Source organism: Parasteatoda tepidariorum, chromosome 9, assembly GCF_982258835.1.
Source record: "Parasteatoda tepidariorum strain Cologne lab strain chromosome 9, Ptep-v5.0, whole genome shotgun sequence".
Taxonomy (NCBI): Eukaryota; Metazoa; Arthropoda; class Arachnida; order Araneae; family Theridiidae; genus Parasteatoda; species Parasteatoda tepidariorum.
The window spans coordinates 67,208,513-67,227,441 of record NC_141763.1 but is presented as its reverse complement, the minus strand read 5'-3'; the positions used below and the strand labels follow the sequence as shown (position 1 = coordinate 67,227,441).

At 34.9% G+C, this 18,929-nt stretch overlaps 1 protein-coding gene across 7 annotated transcripts in view; it reads right to left on the bottom strand.

The window, feature by feature from the left end:
• Nucleotides 1–954: 954 nt before the first annotated feature.
• The window catches only part of LOC107457539 (zinc finger homeobox protein 3), a 251,455-nt gene continuing 233,480 nt past the window's right edge, over nucleotides 955–18,929 (bottom strand). For all 7 annotated transcript variants that reach the window (XM_087152055.1, XM_087152056.1, XM_087152057.1 and 4 more), the window contains 2 exons: nucleotides 13,312–16,694; nucleotides 955–9,914 (listed from right to left, as the gene is read on the bottom strand). In XM_087152055.1, coding sequence (XP_087008181.1) covers nucleotides 3,535–9,914; nucleotides 13,312–16,654 — 9,723 coding nt within the window. In that variant the 5' untranslated portion in view covers nucleotides 16,655–16,694 and the 3' untranslated portion in view covers nucleotides 955–3,534. The remainder of the gene's footprint in view (nucleotides 9,915–13,311; nucleotides 16,695–18,929) is intronic.

Below are 18,929 nucleotides of genomic sequence, written 5' to 3'. Positions count from 1 at the left end.
GAGAATCTACACTAAAAACGCATTCATGTGCGTAGATTTTTAAAAAAAAAATTACTGGCAGATGTAACATATCTTAAAATTTTATATGTTTGTAAAACGAATAAAACTAAGAAAGAAATTTAACAATTATTCTCCAAAATTTTTGAAAATCAAATAAATAAAAGGTTTGAGGTAATATAAAGATAAGCAACGTCTTTTTAATTGGGACATTAAATGTTGTTTACAAATAGATACTTCACAACATTCTGATATTTTCCCTGACTAGCAGCACAATACACAGGAAAAGCTTATTGCTTCATGGCAAAAGAGTTTTTCCCCCAAGAACGCATAAGAAAAAAAAGGGTATGGAACATTTCTAAGAATACAAAATGGTATCTTATTTCTATCCTTTTTTTTTAAATAGTACTATTTAACAAGATCGAATATACAATTTTCTCGCAGAAAGTTTTGAGATTCTATCAAAATTTATAAAAAGATTTTAGCCTTTGCCGAAAATGGCAAAAAAAAAAAAAAAAAAAAAACTGTTGCTCGTTTACTTTAGAAGCAATAAACTGTTCCAATTGTTGCTTTTAGTCCTTTTAAACTAATTGGTTAAGAAAAAAATGAGCAAATCAAGTGTAATGGATTAAAAAAAAAATCAAAGCAGCTGAAACAGCTCAATTTTTATTTTATTTTATAATTGTGCAAATATTAGAGCAAATTTTTATCACATCGTCTTTGATAAGTTCCAATTTATCTTGTTAAACGCGATTTTTCTAGACATCTTTCTTGAAGAGCAAAAAAAAACTTAAAACAATACACTAGTTAAATGTTTATGAAATGAACATATACACTAAACACATGCAAAATCATTTCTATCCATAAATTATTAGTAATTTTAAAAGCGAAATAAAGTTTTTCTACTTTTACTATAGGGATGGTAAAATAAATAATAAAATCAAAAGAAGCTACGCATCAATGAAACAATATTTTTATTTTACAAATCTTAGTCAGAGCAATGAATGATGAACTACAACTAAGCATTCCATAAATATTTACACAAAAATGGCACACAAAATAGTTGTCAATTGCCGCCATTAAACGAAAAAAACTATACATAAAAGGAGTTCTTTATACAAACAAATAAAATGCACAATAACGAGGTGTTTAGAAAAAAGAAGGCAGTCTCTTTCACAAATTTTAACAATTTTCACCATTAATAAATAAAAAGGCGAAATAAATAATCTACCACGCACGCAAAAGCTATAATGCTTTTACGTAATTAAACTTATAAATAAATACTAACTGCTTATTGTTTCTAACACCTTGCATGATGAACAACAACAAAACTGAAAATCATAGGGGATTTATACACAAAAATATAACACAAACACTAAAAAAAATAATAAAAATCTACATGATATTAAGGCACATGCAATAATTTGTATATCTGCCATGCTATGATTTAAAGTAACATGCACTATACATTCACACAATAAGCAATACAAAAATTTAACAATTTGAGGTAATTAGTCATTAAAAATGAATTGTTTTTGTAAAGAAAATGTTTGATCTATTTCAGCCTGTATGTTTTTTTAAAATCATATTTAACTTAATTATGACTAGTGCTAATATTTACAACGCTAAAGTCTTGTGCAATAATTTGGTTATAATCATTGGAATAAGATAATTAATCAAATAAACCGAATTAAATAATATTAAAAAAAAATTTTTTGTAGATGCCGATTTGGATAGGAAAAAATCCAATAGGTTTTACGAAATAATATAATTTTGATAACTGTTGCACAATGAACGAAACATTAGGAATTTCCGGAATTTTTATTGTCATCAAAATATAAAAATTATCACACTTATAACTATGAATAATGTGCAATATTTTCCGTTATGATTGATATCAAATGAACATGAATTCGAAATGCTTTTCTTTCATATTAATTCATAATTTTGAATAGTAATAGACAAGTAATTTATTTTTGATAGTTAATTTTCTTTAAAAAGCTTCAAACTGATCACTATAAGGAGGCTTCATTATGTATTAGTAATACTTATCCCAATTTTCAAGCTAACAATAAATTCTATTTCTATAGGAATTTTTAGTGTGTAGATTATTAGGGTTAAGAAACTTATTCAATTTTAGGCAATTTTCTAAAATGTAAAAAAGCCTGGAGAGTTTTTTTCAAAATCAGTAGACCAGGAGAAATTGGCTAAATCCAGTACTCTACTAGTATATCCAGTAAAGTGGGCAGCTATGTACTTATAAAATTATTATTTTAAACAAAATAATTAAAATATTTGAATGACAGTGAGTAAAAACTTTTTATGTATAAATTGAAAAAATATTTATGAACAGTAATCATTAAACTGATTTTAAGAGCTATTTTTTCAGTATTAACAACAACAAAAATAATATTAATTAGTATGCACACAATCTTTTATTAAAATTCGGCTGAAATAGAACGGCTTTAGTGTATCTAACTATTGGCGGTGTAATTAAAATACTTAAAATTATGTTTTACAACTAAATATTTAAAAATTTATTTAAAAATATGCTTACAATTAACTATTCAGATAATAAGCAATAATTAGACTACTTCAAAACAACAACACATTTCAAGAAATTTAACTAAATTAGTTAAGCAGTCAAAGCAAAAAATTTTGTTTTTTATTTATAAACTATCACAAAATGCTTTTTGACAGCTAACCTAAACACCCCTGAGCGAAAACTTTAAAATTGCAAATAGTTTTTGTGAAAGATCACAGTAAATTAAATTTTTTTTGTTGCACATGTAAAAAGTCATAATAAAATTTTAAATGATTTGCTTCTTCTTTTTTTAAATCGTACGGTATTTAGAATGCTCAAAGTTGCATAAAATACACATGTCTCTTTCATCAAAATAAAAAAGAAAAATATTGACGCTTATTATAATTATAAGAAATATAGTTAATTTAAGAAACTGTTTTGATTGCTACTAAGGCAGTAAAATGTACATGCATAGCTTATACAATTATTTTTTACAAATCAAAAGTAGAAATATATCTTTGGATACGAGATCAAGTAGAAAGACTTCTTGAACGAAAAAAAAAAACTATCATACAAAACATACATAATTGAACAAGCAAAAATTTTAAACTTTTTCAATTAATTCCACTTCAGCGAAATTGTCAAATTATGAAAAAAAAAAAAAATTTAAAATATGAACACAATTTAAGATTTTTTAAAAATATAAAGCATATTTGTGAGATTTTGTGAAAACCCCACTTAGTAAACCTCATGATAAAAAACAAATTCAGTTAAATTTTGCATCCGGCCAAGAGGTTAAAATTTATTAAAAAAACTAACAGATGGTTTAATAATTACAGTTCCAAAGATGATATAAACGATGGTTTAAAAATAATAATGAACACAATGTTTTACACATATACTGGTTGTTCACCAAATATTAGGAACTTTTTTTTTTATCACCCTTATTTTAGGGATCAAAGAGATGCATTTGAGTAAGTTCACATCTTGACATTTATGTGAGTCTTAAAGTATTAGAGTTTAGTCCTACCTGGATACATGGCGTGATGAAGAAAGGCGCCAGGCATGCCATTGTAGTAGCCAGGAAATGGAGAATACATATAGGGAAATAGTCCAGGCGCTGAGGACGGCGTTGAAGGCGATTCTGCCGACGTCGTTGGCGGTACAAAGTCTGCCAAATTGTGGTTTTCTTGAGCGGAAGCTGTTGTTGGAACAAAACCGTCTTCTTTGTCCTCATTTTTGCCTTTACTGGAAAAGTTTATTTCACCGTTGGTCAGAGGCTCTTTCCGTTGACCGTCGATAGATTCACTCTTAATTTTGGACTCCGTACTCGTTGGTGTAACATTTCCGAAGTTCGGTAACCCGCCAGAAAGACCAGCATTCAATTTTGGCGTTGAGTTTACAGGTGTGAGTGAGCTAGAAGCGGTGCAGTTCATAACGTGATTAGGTGTTGCGGGAGAATCGAAGCTTGGGGCAGTGTCCGAATCCTGCCCATCGGTCATTTTCTTCAAACTATCGATGTGGATCTTAAGATTCTCAATATGTTTCCTAGAGAATATATGCTCCTGAAGAGTGGATGGTGAAAATTTTAAGTTGTATTTGACGTTGCACAAATTGCACTCTTCGCTCACTTTTGGCGGTTCCATTTCATGTCCGAAAGTCTTTACAAAAGCTAGTTTAGCTTTCTTTTCTTTTGCTCGTGCATTTTGGAACCAGACTTGAACAACTCTTTTGGGAAGTCCTATCTCTTTACCTAGAGATTCACACTCGCACATAGAGGGAGTTTTATAGTCTACAAAAATAGATTTCATAACTTTTAGTTGTATGGTTGTCATTTGAGTCCTAAAACGTTTGTTTGAGTTTGAAGAATAGCGACTGGACGGTGAGGTTGGATTGCTCTCCTCACCATCCATGTTGTCTGTTGACTCGGAGTATGTTTCAGAATGACAATCGTCTAGCAGAGCTCCCCTAGAAGACCCATCTTCTAAGTGGAACTTTTCGGGGAGCGTGCCATTACTCTTTTCCATCAAAGCTTTAAGAGGCTTGCTTAAGTCAAGTGGATGCTCTTTCGTAGGGCTGCTTTCTGTTGACTTTTCACCAGTTTTATTAGTAAATGATAAATCTGAGGCTAAAGTTGGCTCCTTGCTGTTATCCTTGTGTGTAGACAGATCACCAACTTCATCATAAAACCTTTTCCAGGAATCCTGATAGTATTTCATCATCGTTTTATTCATCAAATCAGCAGGGTTTGAAATGAAAGTTTGGGAGGGTGATGCATCAGATGTATTCATTTTTTCGTCTGATGGGCTTTCAGGCTCTTCTTGATTCGAATCTCCTTCTCCGTCAGGAAGTGCGTCGATATTTATATCACCTTTAGTGTACTGATCAGCATGTCTTGTTGCCAAGTGTGATTCTAAAGCAGACCGAGCTTTGAATAATGCACGACAAAAGGGGCACCGCTTATGTATAACTTGCTGGTGTGCTCTAAATTGTCCTTTCCTTTCGCGAGCTCGAGTGTTTTGAAACCAAACTTGAACAACACGTTTCTTCAATCCAACTTCTCTTGCTATATTCTCAAGCATCTTCCGACTGGGATTACTTTCAAGTTGATATTGCTGATATAAATAATCTAATTGCTCAGGTAAAATGGTTGTTCGGAGACGTTTATCCCTTGGGTGATCGCTTTGGGATTCCTCGTCATCAGAGAGTTTACGTTTCATCTGGGTTAACTGCAGGGAGTTAGAATGTGGGGAGGAATCATATTGCATAACTGGGAAAGCTGAAGGTTGATATCCGCTGAAAAGTGTTGGATTCATCATGTGTACTAATTGATGTTCTCTCCACAGATCGAATCTGGAAAATGCAAGACTGCATTTGTCACATCTGTAAGAACCATTTTGGTTGTTATTAGGAGCAGTAGAAACCTTTTCAGATGGACGGGAGGAGACGGGGGTCATGGGATTCGATTGAGGAGGGGTGGATGGTTGAGATCGTTCTTCAGACATCACCTTGATCTGACTGGCTAAAGGATTTTCATCTTTAAAACAAGAACTTTTCTGATGTTTAATCAGTTCATAATATCGCTGAAAAACTTGTAAGCATTTTTTGCACTGGTAATTTAATCCGGGGGTACGCTGGAATCTACCAGCGTTTTCCTCTTCAGTTGTTATGGGCGGTTGGTTTTCGTACACTTTCCGAGCTTTCTGACGAGCGTTCTGAAACCACACAACAATCACCCTGGGACTCAATGTCAAAAGTTTGGATAAGTATTCCAAGTCGTCATCTTTCGGATAAGCGTTAGACTCGAAGAATTCTTGCAGCACTTTGATTTGAAAATCGGTGAACCTCGTACGATTCGCTCGCTTTCCGGAAGATGAACAGGAAGGTGTAGGAGTACTGCTGGGCGTGCCTGTAGAATGTGGAGATTCCGATGTTGGAGGTGAAACAGAGGCCGGTGGCATCAAAGACATCATTGATGAGGCATTTACAAAAGGATTAAAATTACTTCCAAAACTATCAGCTAAGGATGTTCTCAAATCCATTGACATCATCGCCGAAGATGAAGAAGGACATGAAACGGCACAATTAAGAGCTTCAGACATATTAAGCATTTCAGAAGCAGATGGATTCATGTTGTATATCTGTTTACTTTGTGAAGACTGTTCAACCTTAGGGCAATCATTAGGTAGGCATTTTTCCAGTTTGATTTCAGTAGTGCTGACATCGGAAAAATCTTCGTTTTTTTCGTTGCTAACAGGCAGTGTTTCTTTCTTCTCTAAATTTATTGTTTCGATGCTCTTTTGATCACACTCTTTGTCTGCGGATACGGGAGTAATTTTGGCTTCTCCGGTTTTTTCATATTCCTCAAGGTTCAAATATGTTGAAGGTGGGTTGTTGAAATTATAAGGAGAGTCTTTATTCCTCTGTCTTTCCTTAAACAGGGTGTTTCGGAACCAATGTTTGATGACCTTCAAAGGCAGCCCAGATTTATCCGACATTTCAAGCAGTTGATCTTCAGTTGGAGAATTGTTAATATCAAAGTAAGCTCTTAGTATTTTGAGCTGATCGTCGTTGATTCTAGTCCTAGCTCTTTTCTGCTGTTGGGAGAGTTGCTGTTGTTGAAGCAGCTTCTGCTGAGCAGCAAAAAAGTTGGGATCGACGGCTGCCCCAGGCATCATTGGATGACCGAAAGCAGATGCCATCAATGGGTCGATAGGTGGAGGCATCATAAGTGGAATAAGAGGTGGATGCATATTCATAGCCGCCGCGAAAGGTAAGTTCATATTCATTCCTAAGTTCATGGGCATAGGTAGACCCATACTGAGACTCATGAGGAGTTGATTCAACTGCATTTGAGCTGCCATAGCTTGGTTGGCTGTCACCGAAGATGCCACGTCGGGCATTTGCGATCCTAACGAGGTAACAGGTGGAGTCACGGCGTTAGGCAATGGCGTAACACCAGATGGTGTCGCAGGAGTTGTTGATGGGCCAGTGCTCAATTCGCCACTTGAAGGTGGTGAAGGAGCTTCAGCCATATTGTTAGCATCGTCGACGACAGGTAAGGATGCATTACGCCGCTCATAGTCCTCACGAAACTCTTCTGCAAACTTTTCTACACTTTTAATAGGAACAATGTCTTTGTGATTTTCTTCCTGGTGAGCCTTTAATACCCAAATACTTGAAAATCCTTTTCCACATTTATTACATGTTGATCGATTGATTTCTGGGAGATCTAATTTTTTCTTTTGGTCCTCAGTTTCTTTCTTTTCTTGCTTCACATCAGAATTCTCTTTTTGATCATCTTTCTTCTCTAAATCCTTCTTTGGTCTTCTTTGAGAATTTTCGTTAAACTGCATTACGACATCGAAACCAAAACTTTCAAGTAGATGTCTAAATATTAGAGGCTTTGGTCTTATGAATGGAAACCTACTTTTGAACATTTGTTGCCCTGGTGTAGGACTTCTTTGCATGTTTGAATGATTAACTGCAGGTGTTGGGGTAGTCTCTGGAGGTACTATAGATAATCGAGGTTGTTTTTCACTTGGTTCATCGCGTTCAATCTGATGTTTTTGTTGAACTTGAGGTAAAGTTGGTATCATTGGAGTTTGAGGTTGTTGAGCGAAAAAACAATACAACTGTTGATGTTGCACAAGAGCATCCTGTGATGAACACATTGATCCACATTTAGAACATGAGAATGGCGGTAGAGTATGTGATAGTTGGGAAGGTTGCATAAGGTTCATTGCTTGCTGCATGATATTGTTATGATCTGGATGCAACGGAAACTGAAATTGTGGGGTTGCTGTAACTGTAGAAATACTAGGAGCAGAGGTAGAAGTTGTTTGAGAGGTAACGGAAGTTTGAGGTGCCGGTGTCTCAGATTGTTTAGTAGTTAGAGTGTTGACCACAGGTTGAGATGAGGTTGATATCTCTGGGGCGACAACAGCTGTACTGGTTGGAACATCAGGTTGCTTAGTTGTAGTCGATTCTGCAGGAGGAGTTGAATCGGGCCGTTCCACTAACGGCGTTCGTAAGTCCAATTCACCGGATAGAACAAGCTCTTGAACTCTGGAAGCTTTTGACTGATGTAGAACAGATCTAACGTGTGCGTCTAAATGTGAAGCCTGGCTGTAGTACAATTTACATAAGTTACATTTATAAGGCTTTAGATCATTACTTTCTACAGCACTGGTGACAACTGTGCTGCTCCTTGAATTTGTTGAGGTTGAATTTGATAAACTACTGGTTGTTGTAGACATAGAAGTCACAGAAGATACGGGAGATGGAACACTTGTGCAAGCAGTTGCAATTGTTGCTGCAACTGTAGTATTAGGGGTGCTATTTTCTTTCATGCTTAACTTTAATTTGTGAAGATGTGAAACCGAGTTGTAATGGACCAATAGAATGTTCTTCTGCGTGAATGATTCTTTGCAAACTTCACATTTAAAAGGTCTATTTGGATCTAAGTATTTTTCCATTGGATAGCTCATTTTCTCACCTTTACGATGTAAAAGTGTTTTATTATGACTAGTTAAATAGCTTTGCCTAGTGAATGCAACTTTACAACGATGACACTTGTACTTTCGATTAGGATCAGCATAACTGTCTTCAGCCATAGCTTGACTATTAATGTAATCTTCTAAAACTTGGTGTTCTTTAACTTCACTTATGTCTTCTGCGTCTTCTAAGGCATCAGATTCATCAGGAAGACTAATGACTTCGTCAGGAATATCGTCTTCTAATTCTTCACGATTGCTTTCTTTCTTCAACAGCTCAGTTGTTTGTGGATCTAAAATACCACCACTAGCACCTCCGTTTCCAGCAAGTAGAGGATTATTCATCAAACTAGCTCTGTAAAGTTCTAGTTGATCTTTTGTCATATCAGCGTGAGATATTTCAACATGTTTTTGTAAGGCTAACACTGAACGGAAACTTCTGCCGCACAATACGCACTTTGTTGCAGCTCGAATCAGATGGTATTGCAAGTGCAACTTTAGCTTTTCTGAAGTTTTGAATGCAAGACTGCACTGATTGCACCTGTATTTGTATACATGCCTTTCAGAGATTGGTATATTAGATTTCAAGGCATGCATTTCTTTGAAATGGAATTGAGCTGACGTCATGGTACCAAAGAAGAGACCGCAGCCCTTCTTCCAGCAGAAGAAACCATTTCCTTTGGGAGTGTTTTTATATTCTAAATGTCCCATTTCATTCTGATGGCAAAACAGATCTTCCACCTGCATGAAAACTCGGCCACAAGTAGCACAAGCAAAATCTTCTTCATCTTTGTAATCACTACTATCACTTTTGCAGTCCATATCTTGATATTCTTGTTTAATGTCCATCGAATCGTCTAGAACAATTTCATCTTTATCTTTAGTAGAAACAGGTGGTTTAATATCTTCTTCAATAGTGGGGCCATTTGTAATGATTTTTGCAGGCGGAGAGTTTTCTACAGGTTCGGTTTTGCAGATCTTTTCTTCGATTGCCTCCTTTTGAATGGCATTTTTCCTTGCTGCTTCCCATTCACTAGTATCGACCAGCTTGAGAAGATTCTTGACTACTTCTTTGCTGACAAAGTGCGTATCCATTACGTGCTTCTCAAGAAGATCCATATCTCCTAAGCCTTCTGAACATAATGGACACTTCAGAAGCACTGGCTTTTGAGAATGTTGCGAAACAACGTGCATCTGTATTCGTACCTCGCTATTGCTTGTGAAATTGCAAAAAGGGCAAGTATGTACTGTTTCAGGACTGTTCACTTCGCTTGTACTACGATCCAGTAAGGCTTGCTTAAGCATTGAAGTATCAGATGTTTTTGAATTTATCTCTTCTTTAGTGCGTTCATCTGAATGTAAGTAAGAATCATTTCCTGTATCACTACTGCTGGCATCTGCAAACGAAAGAAAATAATCATCAATTAGAATTATTTAAGATATAAATTCTATGAACTTGCGTTCACTAAGAAAATGCCAAGCTTTTAAAATATAATGTGTAAATAAAATAAAATTAAATATATTTTAATGAACAATGTGTATTGTGTTAAGTTTCTGAAGACCCAAACAGCTAAGCCTGTTTACATCCAAAAATTAGAAAATTTTTAATGAAACATTTTAAAACATATTAAATATGATTGCATTAAAATCCAAAAATTTCTGGATCTCTAAAGCAACGATAAATTTTTTTAAACCAGGAAATCATTAAGTTGCTTTTAAAATGCACAGTATCTCTTAAAATATGTGTTTTATTACCAATTCAGTGTTTTTAAACAACCTCTGTATACAGCTATTACAAGGGTATCTTTTACTTTTCTAAAAAAAAGAAGAAAAAAGAGTATTTTAAATAACAACTATGAAGAAAAAATAAATAAAGTTTACATTATTCCGCCAGAGAGTTAATTCTACGCTTTTCCGATGATATCTTTTTTTTTTTTAACAACATGCATCGAAGTTTATCAGATTTTATTAAAAAGAAGCAATTTCGGATGAATTTAAAAAAAAAAAAAAATAGCTATGTATGAACAATCTAATGCTTCAACAAGTCTGAAAACAGAATCCATGCTGCTAAAATGGCACTCTAATTGCACTCGATAAATTCAGAAGTAACTTTAAAAAAAAAAATTAAAAAAACAGATACTACTAAGTTGGTGAACTGCAATTACAACAAGCAATTGCAATTAGACAATATTTTTGCAATTTAAATAAATGTTGAGCTTAATGGAACAAAAGCCGGCATCGGCTATACCGCACCAAGATGCAGGGTAAGTTGATCAAACAGAGGTGTAAAAACGAGGTAGACGGAAATATTTAATATAAAATCCCCAGACAGAAGTATTTCATTCAAAATGCGATACTTAGTACCTCAACAAAATCGGTTTAAATCCACAGGACATTATTCTTACAAATCCTTTGGTCAGGCAGAAATCTTCACCACAAAATGCGATACTAAGTAGTACCACAACACAATCGGTTGGAGCTCACCAAAATATGACTCCTGATGCTGAAGTTACACGCATTCTCACGTATCGATTTACCCTTCATTTACACACGAATCGCATTAAAAGCTCACGTTTGATTTGCAAATTGGTTGGTCACAATTATGCAGTTGAGGTGCTTTCCAGACACCTTTGCGTGCTGTTCATGAGGAAAAGTCACTTCTGAAACTCTTGATCTCCTTGTTTGACTCGAAGAGGAACAGTGAATTACAAACAGCTGTTGGGGGAGCTGTAATTCTTCAAAGTTATTCCCGCTTCGTCAATGTCACAAAAAGAACTTTCGAATGTAAGGATCACGCAATATGCGGATTTTACGTAATCAAATTTGTAATTTAAAATACTTATCTGATTAAAAGAAGCTATTTTGGTTAGAATGATAATGATATAAAAAACGGGTGACCAATTTTCAGATAAAATACAATAAAAGCCCAAATTACAATATGTAATTTGCAGTATAAAGGATATACTTATGTTTGTTAGCCTTTTTTTATTCTGATTATTCAGTTTAAATTTGAAGCGATTCATTAGACACAACTCAAACCAAACTTGAAAAAAAAAAAATCCGAATTTAAAATATTTAATGCTTTGAATTTGAAATGCTTTTTTTATTGGTTTATTTTACTGTTGTCTTTGTTGTGCCCTTATAAAAAGTGGATAACATAAAATTAATAATGAGTAATTTAAAAGAAAAATAATGCAATAAAAATAATTGATAAGTAATTTGAATAAAAAATGAACTATGAACAGGTTTAATTCTTTAAATTAAAAAAAATTAGAGTTTAACTTGACCAAAAGTCGAATGCGGCTAAACTGCGCCAAAAGCCAGGCTAAAAAAATGAAGATACTAAGTATCTAATTATAAAAATTTAAAATCATGGTAGACACAATGTCTGACACATATAACGAGAGTTTTGATAAGTCATGAAAACTATATTTTTCCTATTGAAAGTAAGATTTTATGGTGCTACACAAATATAAAATTTCAAGATAAGAACACCAACTTCTGTTATAAACTAAATCTGTTGCAAAAACAAAGTAAAAGAATGATCTATAGGACCCTTCTTAGAATTGAAGGAAATAAACATATTGCAGAATATTAAGTTCATAATTAAAAATATTTTAATAATTACAATTACTTTAATTAGACAGATTTTATTTATTTTATTTTAATTATTTTTTACTTTTAATTAATCAACTTAGATAAAAATCATTAATGCAGCATGATGATCTCATTCATATTTATTATCGGGAAAGGCAAAACTTAACTAGCTGGTTAAATTTTAATGAATGGGAAAAAAATTATAAAATACTTATTTAAAAATTTTAAAGACAAATGCATTTTTGGTCAAATCATTTGAACATATAACGTATAAATAAAATTAGTTACTATTTTTTAGATCATTTTGAAAGTAGAGACAATTAAATAACTTAGCTCTCACAGTAATTTTGAATAAAAAACAACAGTTATCAACATTTCAAAATGCAGCTCTATTGTTATTTTTCTTAAATATCACAAAAATTACTCCTATATCACAAAAATTATCTATAAAATGCACAATTAAAATATTTATCCAGATAATGGACTTTTTTGCATGGTTATTAAGAGGAATATCTAGAATTACATTAAGAAATTTAATTCACATTCCGCTTATAACTATGGTCTAATTTATTCATACATTGCTCAGATTTTTGTACATTTTTCTTTGTAGGTAAAATTGATATGCCTCGCAATTTAGAGGAAAGTCTGTAATTATTTTAATGCAATTAATTCACACTCTGCTTATAACTAGGGTCTGTTTTATTCATACATTATTCAGATTTTTGAATATTTTCAGGTAGGTAAAATTGTGTGAAAAAAATTATAGTATTACTGTACAATTTCATAACTTTTTTTCCCTCATTTTACATAATTTATCTTTACAATTTTTAACTTGGTACAACTAATTTTCATTAATATTAGTAAATTATAAACTTATACGAAATTAGAGAATTATACATAAATTGAAATAGTAATTTAATTTTCTACTTCAATTTAAATATAATTCTTGTATATATAAAAATATATTTGAAGATAAATTTTGGGCTTATGCTGCCTTAGCGCTTTCCCAGGTTAGATTTTATGTTACATTTTCAAAATTACTTTTATCATATTTTTAATTAAAACTATTATTTTATTACATTTTTTTAAACTAATATTCTTACAATATGTATAATAACCAACACTAATTTAAATTATTCTTCCTTAAATATTTATTAATTCTACAATTATTTCTTCAATTGAAGATAAGATTCTTACCTTTTTCATCATCTGTAAGTTCAGCTGCCTTCAGAGAATCACTAGAAACTTGTTTCACTTCCTTCACTATAAAAACATCCCTCAAATCAGGTTCGCTTTCCCCTTGCATTTGTCTCAAGTTTTCAGTCCTCATATGTGCTAAAGAATTCACATGTTGGATAAGACTAACTTTTGTCCTCACTGATACATTGCACATAGTGCAATGATAAGACTTCAGTTCAGTTTTGATAAACGATGCGCTTCGTTCTAGGAATAAAAACAGTCGGCTGTTTCCTTCATGTCTGGGATTTGTCGTGTGAATTTGAAGTTTATGCAATGAGTTCGTAAAATAATCACATGAGTTGCATCGAATTTGGACAGGATTACTAACGTTCACATATTTCAGTTTCCATTCATTCTTGCTACCACCTTCTTTAACGTGATTGACGTGATGTAGCCTTTGCAAATGCTTATCAGTCTTACAGTGCAGCTGGAAATTAGCTTTCAGGTTGGTTTTGTAAGTGCAGAGTTTGCAGATTGATGTACCAGCAACAACTGTCAAGACTTCGTCCTCACGTAATCTGCTTCTGTCAAGCTGAACGTGCTGATTCAAAGTTTCAAGGGAGTTCGAAGAAAAGATGGTGCAGACGCAACATAAATACAGTTTCATATTGTCCTCATACTGAATATCTGGTCTCACAGTTGGATCAGGATGTTCTAGATCCAAAGCAGGAACTGAGAGGTTTAATGGGCCAGGTCCTCCTAGATGCGGAGGTTTTGAATTAGCTGCTGCAGCGGCGGCAACTGCGGCTGCCATAGCCCTTTGTTGCTGTTGTTGTTGCTGCTGTTGTTGTTGTGCTTGTTGTTGCTGTTGCGCTTGTTGCTGATGTTGTTGCTGCTGTTGGCTAGCCATCATGAGAAGAGCGTGGTTATAGGCCATGTCAGCGATGGCTGCTTCAGGTTGAAGTTGAGCATCAGCAGGCATAAGTAAACCGGGATGAAATTGGAAAACCGGGTCTATTTGCGCTTGTTGCATTGCAGATAAGTGATGAATATGCTTCATATTCTGTTGCAAAACCATCATGTTGTGAGTATGTTTTTCACTGGTCATGTGTATCCTCAGATTGCGTGCAACATTTGTTTCATAATTACAAACATCACAGCGCCAATTTGCTTTCGGTTTTGGTGCCATTTGAGCTTTCTTAAGGGCCTCGGAAGTTGAGGTGGAAGACGGCACTGCAAGTCCAGTTGAAGATGGCGAAGTAACCGACGCTTGAGGATGTTGTTGAGATTGCTGTTGCAAAGCAGCAATGTGCTCTGGAGTTAAGCTACCGTTTTGAAGCTCTTGCACGTTGTTTATGTGCTTATCTGATTGCATGTGTATGCTAAGATTACCTTTGGTTGTTGTGGAATAGTTACAGACCTCACATCGATATGGCTTGTATCCACAAGTGTAAGTCTCACCACGGGCCAGCCGAGGATGCGGTTGATTAGTTAAACAATAAAGACAGGTCATGTCATTCTCTGGATGTTTTTCTTTCATATGTATTTCCAATGTTTCTTGATATTTGTAATGCCAATTACACTTTGGACATTTCAGTGTCTTACACGAATTCCTGGAGTGCATCATTGTCATATGCCCACCTAGAGATCGCGAAGAGCCTAGAATCATGTCACACTTCGGACATTCAACGCCATTCAATTTGCCTTCTGGGTGATGAGAGCAAGTGCCAATTGGCATGTGTGTTGAAGCAACTGCAAGTGGTGATGGACTCGTATTGGTTTTAGGTGAAATGTTTTCTGTATTTTCCTCTAGGGTGTTCATTGAATTACTACACACTGGACTCGTCTGCTGTTGATGGTGATGACTATTGAGTGAGTTCTTTGTAGGAGGTGATAAGGAATTTGGCATTCTTTCAGCATTACTTTGGTTTGGAGTTCGCAACGTTGCTGTAGCATCGTATGATCCGTTAGCAACGGGCGGTGAAGGGGAGGACTTAGAAGATTCAGGAACTGAAACGACAGCGGCAGCAGCAGCGGCGGCTGCAGCCTCGGCCATTTTCTCCAAATTCGCTAGGTCTTCGAGTTCAGGGACCAGAGACGTGTCTCCGAAACTAGATGTAGACGAATTGAAAGCAGAGGATGATGACGAGGGTGCAAGCGAAGCTGCTTCTCCGGTAGATGTGGAAACTGAAAGTTCAGGAACTGTTGTCACCGGACAAAGACTGGCAGACACTACCGTTGTGACAGCGGTAGGGGAAGTCGTTGTGACTTGTTGATCGTCATGCCGGGCAGCAGATTGGACGATGTGTGAAGAGGAACTTGAGACTGAGCCATGCGTTGAGGACGTAGATGCGAACGATGCCGCACTACCGATACAGTTGCCATTGTTCACCATCTGAGCAGACGATGGAGACGTAGTAGCAATACTGGTAGGAGGAATGGGCTCTAGGAACGAGAGCAGGGGTTCGGCACTTACCCCTTGGATCACAGCCGAAATGTTTTTGCGCGAGACCAGCTCTTTCTCGGCGTCATTCAAAGATAACGAATGTTCACCTGTTGCATGGGCTACGAAAGACTTCGTAAACCCAAAGGACAGTTTACAAATGAAGCACATGAGAATGGGCTTAACTGGCACGGTGCCACAGTCCCATACAGAATATGATGCAGTGTCCGACGAAGACGGCACATTTGATGATGATGATGAAGGGGATGTTGCCCCATCTGTGTCAGTTCTATCTTTGACAGTAAACACACGATAGCTGTGCATAACTGGTATTTCAGGAACTTTATGGTTGTTCTCCCGGAGGAAATTGTTGAATTGTCCACACATAGCGCCAAACAGCGCTGGGTGCCTGGCTATGTGTAGGGCATTGACCAACTGAGGTTGAGACTCGATGGGGCTTTGGTTGGCAGGTCGGGGTGAGGAAGACGAACGAACACTGCTATTTTTTCCTGGTGTCAGGAAAGGAAGCAAGTCTCGACCGCCATACTCATCATCACTAAGCTCGGAATCAACACCCTCTATGATGTAAGCAGAACCATCAGGATTGTAAACGATCTTTCCGTTGAAGGTCTCAACATCACTGGCAGAACTGTTGTTAGATGCATCGCCTTCATCTTCGAGCATATTTGCACCTACAGACTCATCTCCAGCACCTTCTGGAGGTTGCATTGCTATAACAGGTGGGAAATCGCCACTACCCTCTTCCATCTCTTCGTCGACCCCTCCTTTTTTCTTCTTTGTAGTGTTCTGAGGGGATGGCTCGTTCACACCAGCAGTCATCACAACGAGTTTTGGTGGGCCCGAGTCGACACCTTGCTTCTGATACTGGCCCGTATCGTTGCCGGGAACAAAGTCCATGGATGGACTCTAATTACCGGAGCATCATTCAAATAGGATCCTAAAAATAAATAAAACTATTTTAATAATTGAAACAGTAAGCAAAAAATAAACTACTGTATTCCTAAAAATACATCAAACTCAGCTAAAAAATAATTATAAGATAAAGGAAATTCGAATTGAGTAGAAACATTAAATATGCTTCGGATGGCAGCCTCTGAATTTTACAATGGAAAATCAATTGAAAGAACGCATTTTGATTTTTTTGGTCTTTACAGCAAATAATTTGGGCTTAAGAAATTAAGTTACCTGTCTATTTAGACTGGATACTGATACAAGTCTTTCACATTGCAAAATTTTAGACACAATTTTTTATTCCACCAAAGCAGTTTCAATTCTTCGATCATTCAAGAGTAATTTCAGATAAAATTAACGCCAGTGATCTCAGGAAAAAATACAATTTCACTACCGAATAAGTAAAGACCACGAACACGAATGCAACAGAGTAAAGTAGCGAACCAACCCATATTGCAACTTCTCAAACAATGCCCCATCGGAAGCGATGTTATAAAAGATCCAACTTGGATTAAGGGGAGGAAATGGGTGCAAACGTCCCGCAGTGTGAAAGGGTTGCAAACGAGGGGCCAGACGCAAATTTGAGGCCTACCCCCTCTATACCCTTTCGAAAAAAAAGTAGAACTCTCACTCGCCGTGCAACTTTTCAATGGAGATATTATCCATTGTCCCTAATAATTACTCTCATCGGAGGAGCGTAAAATCCTTTCGAATAACATGGGGGATGTCTGGATGAATTGAATTATAGCACTATAGCCGGACATCGGATATAAATGACAAAATAAATCAATAATGTTTAAAGGAGAATACAATGAAAGAGTTGCCGAATAGACATTGCATTGACCAATGATTATTTTAAAATTTAGTAAGTAAAATTTGCAGTGAAAAAAGGCAATTTAAGAAAGATTCTGGGTGGAATTATGGTGCTGTTGCTGGACATTAATAATAAATGTTATAAATAAAAATGGTCTAAAAATAAAAATAAGTTGAATTATAGTGAGGATAAGTTGAAATTTAGCGTTGAAGCTTGACATTAGTAATACACAACAAATATTTCTGAAATATAAATAAAAAAATTGAACAAAATGACTAGACAAATAATTAACTTAAGTAAGTTCAAATATGTCATTCTGTAAATGATTATTATAAATGTAATTTAAAATGACAATTAGAATTGTCATTTAAATTAACTGTAAATGAAAATTATAAATGTCTTTATATCAACCTTAATTAAAAGTTATAAATCTCATTGAAAAGTTTTTTTTCCCCTTTAATATTCCGTAACAAATTATATTAATTGCAAAGCAAATTGAATGATAAAAAATTTAAATAGATAATGCATGTAAATAATAGAGTAAAGATTATTTTTTCAATGTTTATACATTCAACATTATTTTAGTGGAAATGTAACATTACTATATATATGAAAAAATAAGAATGAAAGACAGAAAATATCATAAAGAGGGCTAAAGCATGAAGCTTTAATCGTATGAATTAGGGTACATTTAGATTCGAATTGGATATAATATTAATGACTTATAAATAACCATGTTTCTTTAACTCACTTGCAGACGATAAAAAATTATTAAAAATATTAATAAATTGAAATCAAGACAGATATAGTTATTACAAAAGTGAATTATTACAACAAATTTGTAGGTAAAGATATCAGAGGATTCTTTTTGTTACTTATTTTATAGTTTTATTAATGTTTAAGATAGTTTATGAGTCATATCATAAGGCTTCCTGGGGCATTGTTGGCCCGTGAGCCACAGGTTTTGGCATTCCTCAGCAAAATCAAGCATCGTTTAAATAAATTTCAAATTCAGTTTTCTTTTACAAAAACAAAAGCCTGAACCCGCACAGACAGTAAAAAAAGAAATATTTAAATTCAATAACCCGGAAATAGACATTTTCCGCCAATTCCTACATTTTTCTATGAAACTAAATGAAAGGATAGTGAAAAAGAGGTCAAATAGACGGTCAAAAAATAAATAAAAAATCCACGCATCACAATCTCAAAAATGGAAAATTTATGAAATCATTCTCCGTGCAGTGCGCCAAATTCATTATTTGGTGATTTATGAACAGTTTGCCCCTGTCGCTAATGAGTTTGACCGATAGACATTGGCGAAAAATTTGCACGAATTTTACCAGCCAAGAAATTTATTTTGTACTTATACTTCACTCAATGAGCAAAAGTAATTTTCGCGTAATTTCA